General features: G+C 36.4%; 1 protein-coding gene across 2 annotated transcripts in view; it reads left to right on the forward strand.

Annotated features, from left to right (window-relative positions):
• The window catches only part of LOC102606319 (uncharacterized), a 25,633-nt gene that overhangs the window by 969 nt on the left and 16,829 nt on the right, over positions 1-7,835 (forward strand). Inside the window, exons 2-8 of one of the 2 annotated variants that reach the window (XM_015310351.1) lie at positions 1,269-1,690; positions 1,768-1,802; positions 1,896-1,971; positions 2,079-2,157; positions 5,807-5,890; positions 5,993-6,120; positions 6,457-6,510. In XM_015310351.1, coding sequence (XP_015165837.1) covers positions 1,385-1,690; positions 1,768-1,802; positions 1,896-1,971; positions 2,079-2,157; positions 5,807-5,890; positions 5,993-6,120; positions 6,457-6,510 — 762 coding nt within the window. In that variant the 5' untranslated portion in view covers positions 1,269-1,384. The remainder of the gene's footprint in view (positions 1-1,268; positions 1,691-1,767; positions 1,803-1,895; positions 1,972-2,078; positions 2,158-5,806; positions 5,891-5,992; positions 6,121-6,456; positions 6,511-7,835) is intronic. The other variant, XM_006351058.2, reaches the window with a different exon arrangement.

A 7,835-nucleotide genomic window follows, 5' to 3' on the forward strand; every position in this document is an offset into this window, starting at 1 on the left:
GGGGGGGTTGGGGGGTGGAGGAGGGATAATAATTTTCTACGGAACAAAATTATAGGCCCCTTCTCATTTTTGCTCCTCCCTTGTATTTCCTTTTGTGAATCAAATGTTTTGCAGGTTATCTGTGTCCTTTATGTACTGAGCATGCTAGCTAATCATCCGACTGCAAAGTAGTTTTTTATGAATTGGTTCCTAGACATTTGAAGATTCTACGTTTTGAATTTTAATGAATGTTGTGAATGAATGAGTCTAGGATATGATGAGTTGTCTTGCTATGGATGTTGTTTGGAAGATTTTGAGAAGTAGAAGAAAGGAGGGCTTGAGCGTCAAAGAGGTAGTTATCAGGCGAAAGTGGATGAAAGATATGATTTAATTCCATCCTCCTTAGGATTTAGTACCGAGTCTGTTGGCAACTTTAATTTTGTGTCATCTATCGAATTTATATAGTTTTCAAGATACAGGAATACTCGGGTTACCTCTCCTATGTGGTTTGCGAGCTATTGCATAGGAGCAGGGGTTTTACCTTGTGCGCACCCAAAGGGTAGCGGCTACGGGTTTCCCTTGTCATAAAAAAATAAAATACAGGAATACTTCCTTAGAATGGTCAACCTGGTTTCAAATTGTTAGATTCAGTTAAAGACCATGAATATTTGGCACGAAAGTTTCTTCAATTAAAAGGTAGACGACTAGCATAACTGCATTTGCATTTAGGACAGGAACACTGTTTGCAGATTTAACACTGTTTGCAGATTTAATCACCTTCTTTACATATCCCCAACTGTTCACTCTTGTTGTAGATCAAATCTTTTCTGCTGGTTGTATAAGTAGAAATGATCTATTGTATCTTTGATAAATGACACAGTTGCTTACATGAGTTCGAATGGTAAATCATTGAGGGAACAACGATTCCATTTTGTTTGCTGCTTTCAGAGTTTTAGGATGAAACTATATACTATGAACAGTTGATACCATGTCTTCTAGTGATTTGTAGAATTGTGAGCGGGTTCTCAAATTTTCCTCACTTGGGGGAAAGAAAGAAAAATGGGTTACAGAACGGCATACTGTGAGAATATTCTCCATTCTTCTGAAAAATGGAATCCTAAATTGTATTAGTTCTCCCAATGCTAAAGCCATACCTCAGTTTATCTATTTTCTTATTTTTTCCAGTTTATTGAGGACTTTGGTTCTGAGTTATGACCTACTATGGATCCTTATCTCACCAGTCAGCTTGTATACCTATAATATTTGTCAATTTAACTCATCCTTCGAAGACTTCTGTATGCAGGTGGACTGATTCTTGGTCAGCTCCGGTATCACGTTAATATTTGACCCTTCAAAATTCTGAAGCTTGGAGATATTGGATGCTTACATTTTATATTTGAAGCTTATGGATGACCTTACTGAACAGCCTCTTCCACCTGGGGTTCTTTCTACGTCATATTCTTCACCACTTGTGCCAACTTTGAATCCTGCTGGACATTTGCCCCAGTCCTTTCAGAGAACTGCTAATTTTCATTACCATACTGGCAATGGCGATGGAAATCTTTTCCCTGTGGTTGCTTCTGTTCAACCTTGCTCTGAATCTTTTCATACCTCTGAACATGAGTCTTCTGAGGCTATACTCAATACTTTACAGCCACAAAGTGCTAATGATCTTGAGAGTGCTGCTCAGAATGCTGTTTTGCATGAACAGGTTTGTTGTACCCTTTTGATAGGTGCTTTATTTATTTCTTCATTTATTGATCTAGATTGTTTGTTTGCCTTGCACAGGAAATTTCTGCACAAAAAGTAATTCAAAGTCAAAGGTTTGTTTTATTTGGCTTTTATTTTTAACTTTATTCAGCTGAAACTAAACAAGAGGAATGAATGTTTTACGACATTTCACTTCTCAAATCCAGAGAAGCAAGGGATGCAAGTGGACCTAAGGATAATTCGGATATTTTCTCTGGTCGTCATGACCCAAATGCTTTAAAGGTGTTTTGAGTCTCTTGGACTCTTTGTTACCTTTTCTTGTGGTGTCTCTCATGGTAACACATTTTCTAGTTGGCCTTACTATATCGTCTGCTAACTGCAATTTATAGGAGCATTTACTCCAAATGACGGCAGACCATCGTGTACAAATGTCCTTAAAGCGTGGAAAGTCAACACAACCTGAGCAAGGTAGGTATCTTACTGCAATTTATATGGAACAGTTGATATCCTTTTAATGATGTCACAAATCAAAACATGCAATACATGTAGTCAAAACCTTTTCTTTTTCACTTGTAATATTTTCCCAGGCCATGAAACAACTAAAATGTAATGCCCTTTGAAATGTACATGTTATTGGCAGAAGGAATGCCCTGCATTGAAAAAAGTCCTATCTTTTCCCGCACAAACATAGATTTTATATGCTCACTTGCGGCCTATGAAAGCCCAGAAAGTCAACAAGATGAATGTGTTAATGCCTTTTCGCTTTGTCTGGATGATCCTCATTCTTTTGACCTTTTTTTAATGTGCTAACTTTGACTGATTTTTGTTGGGGAAGAGCTCATAATGGCAAGAGAGGTACCTTTAAGTTCAACACTTTATGTAACTAACCCTTAAGCTCAATACTATCTGTAACTACTCTTCAACCTTAAGGTATATTGTGACTTTTTGACCTGGAAAGATGAGTTAACTTTATTTTTTTTTGATGAAGTAAGAAGGATGTCATTAACAAAGCATCAAGCAGATGCACAGATTACAAAAGAAAGAAATATCAGCTCCCAAAAAGGCAAAAAAAGCTATCTAAACAGCTAACAGCAGAGATCTATGGAGCTGATAAATTCTAGGAAAGAATCAACACTAAGTACAGGAGAGAGATTAACCCAACCAAAAAGAGTAATCAAACATCTTGCTTTAAAGGTAGAGATGGGAGTTGGGGTGCCATCAAAACATCTTTTGTTCCTCTCCGTCCATAAGCACCACAAAATACAGGCTGGAACCAAAGACCAGATCTGCTTGACGGACTTCCCAACTTTCCAAGAACTCCAACACACAAAAGCCTCTCTCAATGATCTTGGCATGACCCAAGTGAGTCCAAAAAGTGAGAAGAACATGTTCCATAGGCCTGTTGCAACTGTGCAATGAAGGAACAAGTGATTAATAGTTTCTGAGTTGCACAAGCACATGTAGCATCTGTTGACTATTTGGAATTTCCTCCTCATGAGATTATTCTGAGTCAAGCAAGAGTCTTTTAGAGTAATCCAACTGAAACAAATAACTTTAGGTGGCAACTTAGTTCTCCAGATTAATTTCCATGGCCATTGATCAATTACGGTCTTCTTGGAGCTTTGTTGAAGGTAGCATGCTTTAACTGTGTAGGATCCATCCCTGCTATGTCTCCAGATAAGTTTGTCCCTGCGTTGATTGTTGATTGCACTAGTCTGAATGGTGGCCATAAGGCTAAAAACCTCTTCCAACTCCCAGTCATTAAGATTTCTCCTTAGGATCAGATTCCACACATTGTCTTCCCTGTACTGCGAGATGGTTGAGTCTGGATGAGATGCAATCTGGAAAATGCTTGGAAAAACATTCATTAGACTTAACTTTATCTGTTCAACACTTTATGTAACTAACCCTTAAGCTCAATACTATCTGTAACTACTCTTCAACCTTAAGGTATATTGTGACTTTTTGACCTGGAAAGATGAGTTAACTTTATCTGTTGCTCCTTGACTTCTCAACCAACTAGTTCTGTTGAATATTATATCAAACCCATTAATTGAATATTAAGTATTAGCATTAGTATGTTAGAAGTATCAAGACTACAGTTAAAAAATTGTTTCACATTGGACGAATATCATGTGTATTTGTGTTTGACACCTATTAATCGGTGTCTCTTGATAAAATGATGGTTGTGATGGACATGCTTCTGTTTGATTGGCGTATAGTTGAATTAGGAACAAGTAGACATCCTAGATCGTAATGTGTGACTTATCACAATGAAAGTTTCTTGCAAATTGGTGGAAAAAAAAATCTAAATCCTACTAGACTGTAAACTTGGTCTTTGTGTGTATACATGTTCAGCACCCAAGGGTGTGGCGTAGTGATCAATGGAGTGGGTGGAGAACTATGAGGTCTCAGATTCATATCCCAGTGGAGGCAAAAACACACTAGGTGATTTCTTCCCATATATTCAAGTCTTGGTGGGCAAAGTTACCCTATACTTGTGCTGGTGGGAAGTAGCAGCCTAGTAGGTATCCAGTGCAATAGTTGAGATGTGTGAGAGTTGGTCCTGACACCATTGTGGTAAAAAATAAAGTTTGAATTGCTGTTTCGATAGTAAGTGTATGCCCATTCCTCCCAGAAACTTCCATCAGGAAGGCATGGATTAGGCGATAATCTAGTAACACTTAAATATCATTGGATTAGGGTCAAAGTTGTAACATCATTTCAGTTTTAGTTTTTTATTTTGTCATATTATTAAATTAAGGACATTACTAAAAGTTGAAATTGTTGATTGGACTGCTTTACCTTCTAAGTTTGCCTCTTATTTGCGAATCTAATGATCTGTTAGGGTTATGTTTTTGGATAACACATGACTTTTAGAACAAGGTCCAATCAGGTTTACTGTTAATATGATGAACATTGAAAAGAAACTTTACATTCTGTCTAACATATTGGAACAAGGATCATGACATAGTTCATGGGATATTAGCTTACAGCGAGCAAGCTAATCTTAGACTAAAGTAAAATCTGGTTGTTATTTGGAGAAAATGTAATTCCACAACAGCTTAACTCATTGGAGGAGGTTTTGAAATTTTTTCTCTAATCATGTCAATGATATCTGTTATCATGATCAGTTGATTTGCTTTTAATAGTTCTATTTGAGTTATTTGCAATTCAGACCTAGGGCTCTCTTTAAGATTTAAGTAATAGATTAATACTCTACTTTATCTTATAAAAAGAAGTAATAGATTCTAGATTTATTAGGATCCTTGTAAGTATATTTTTTCTCTCTCTTCTTTTGTTCCCCTCTGTTTGCAGGCCACTAGCATATCCTTAATGCCGAAGAATACAACATTACCATTTAAAAATAATTTAAAAAAAAATAGATTGGTGCTGTTATCATAATGATTTACCAGATGTTGTATGAAACATATCTTATTTCTTGTTCGGCAGAATTTGGGACTTGAAAAACTTCATAGTTGACCTTGCTATGTTTATATATGGTGAAACTATATTTCTGTTGAATTGACTCTGAGAAGAAGTAGGGTCAAAGGTAGATATAGATATTTCTCACTCCATCTCTTACCTATATTGAACAAATATAGAGTTGGCCTAAAATCTGAACAATCTGGAATCTAGATCTAAGTAAGAAAGACTAGAGTAATGTGTCACCAAAATAGACAGGGCTTTTAATTCAGGCATGGCTTTATAAAACACTTTTATTTAATTAGAGCTGTTCAAACATGAGTAATAGCAGAAAATTCGAACTTCTGTTTTTGTTCTTTATACAGTTCTTAGTATAGACACTACTTTTATAAAAAATAGTTCTCATTATAGGGATCAAAAAGACATTAAAGGACCAATTAATTCTGGAATTTTTGCTTAAATATCACCCATTTTGAGGAAGAATTTCATGTACAGGAGAGACAGGTTGCTTCTTCCCATCTTCACAAAATGTTATGTTATAGAACTGTATTATGAAATTTGAGTAGAGGTGTTAAACAATTCTAGATGGATAATCCTCTTCAGTTACCCTATCACGAGTTAGTTTAATCTGGCTTCAAATTTTCATGTTATTACAACAGGATGAGAAATGGTTAAATTTCTCCTTTGCCAGGTAATGTGGAAATTGGAAATGGATATGGAGTGCCAGGTGGAGGTGCTTATTACAGTGCCTCAAATACCGATGTCTCGATCTCCAGTAAGACTGGCTTCCTGTTCTATGGGCGATGTGTTTATCATCTTGTTCAAAATTCTATATTAGATTCTTGGAGTTATTTGTTTTTTGCTTTTTCATGTTCAGAGACTAATGGGGGTTCTGAACATAATTCTGTTGGTAAAGATTTGCCTGAATACCTCAAGCAGAAGTTGAAGGTCCGAGGTATTCTGAAAGATGATTCAAAAATAGAGAACCATGGTATATCGATCAATGTAAGCTAGTTATGCATTACGTACTCTCTTCCTAGTCGCTGTTAAATTTTCACATATTTCAGATGGTTCTGGATTACTAGAATCTTGAATATGAATTCCTTTGTCTTCTGACTTTTGTGATAAACCAGAATTTCCTTCTTTTTTTATTGGTTCTTACTTCTTATGAGATACTTGTTGTCAATTCTTTTTTGTTGAAGTACTTGTTGTCAATTCTTAGTAAACTCTGTTTTCAAGAACTCATTTCTCATCATCCTATTGTTCTCCTCATACTTTTAGTCTCTTGAAAATGAAATGTTCCTGACAACTCTCTTCTGAAATAAAATCTGCACATTTCAGAGTTCAAAGGCACAATTATCAAAGACATCAGATGCCACTTTGCCTGTGGGATGGGTGAGTTATGGCTTAATATACTCGTCTTAAGCTTTCGTTTTGAAGGTCTTTATTGGTTGCTTTTTTGTGCCAGAATACCTGAATAGAATTACGGAATATTAGCTTATGATTCTGTTAAAGCTTCAATATAATATCTCTCTCATTTATTTACTTACTGATATTTTGTCAATTAGAGCATTTGTACTCTTTAGTTCTTTCAATTTCTTGTCTGGTCCTTGAAGCAGTGTTTTGGACGGCGAAAGCCGACAAGGGTCAAACCACCAAGGCGCTCGCCCTTTTGAATTGAGGCACCAATTAATACCAAAAGCTTAAAATATTTAATTGCATATATAAATAACCAAAATTTCAATAGCAATAACATATTAGCAAATATTTCAATTCAAAAACTAATAGTAGATACTAAAAGAAAATTGTATCAGACGCCATTGAAATCGCTATTCATGGACAAATAAATACTACATTAATTAGTGTAAAATTAAATTGAGTTGGGCAGAAATTAAAATAGGACTAGATTTTTTTCTAAAAATAAAATAAAATAGGCAGAGCAGTATGCAGAAATGAAAAACAGAGGAACAGGAAGCTGTGCACACTGCTAACTGCACAGTGACCTGCCAGAAAGAAGAAGAGAAGAAGAAGCAGAAAAAGCTGATTGTGTCTGAAGAGAAGCCGCGAAGCAGAGGAGAAAGAAGAAGAGGAGAGAAGAAGACGTAACTGAAGTCTGAAGCTGAGGAGAAGGCGCGTGCTGAAGAGAAAATTGGAGAAAAGAGTCGTGAGTCACGTCTGGTTTCAAAAACCCTAATATTACCTTTTAATAATCAAGTCACGTCTGTTTTTTTTTTAAAATAAAAAGGCAACAATGGCGTCACCTCGCCCCGCTGCATCCCCACTCTTCTTTTCTCGCCATGCCTCGCCAGTAATAGGTGTGAAGACTTTGCCTCGCCTCTCGCCAAAGGCGATCGCCTTTGAGAACACTGATTGAATGACTTTGACAACTGAAAGTATATCGCCTGAAGCGACTCATATTTAACCCATCTCCCTCCCGATATTTCCCACAATTGCCTCTGTTATGAGCTCCATTTTTATTTCTTGAAAACATTAATTCTTCCCCCATTCTATTAACTCCCACCGTGAAGATGAACCTTTTATTCGGGTCATTCAATGCTCTCACGTCCCAATATAGGATCCTAACATTCATAAATAATTTTTTTCTTTCCCCAAACTCTCCCGCCCTCCATCAACTCACCCCTCTCCCTCTACTTCTAAATCTTTCATACAGCACAATTCTACCTCTTTTTTTATTGGGCTTTCGTCACTGTCATACCCCC

The sequence above is a fragment of the Solanum tuberosum genome, unplaced genomic scaffold (genome assembly GCF_000226075.1).
Source record: "Solanum tuberosum cultivar DM 1-3 516 R44 unplaced genomic scaffold, SolTub_3.0 scf00133, whole genome shotgun sequence".
NCBI lineage: Eukaryota > Viridiplantae > Streptophyta > Magnoliopsida > Solanales > Solanaceae > Solanum > Solanum tuberosum.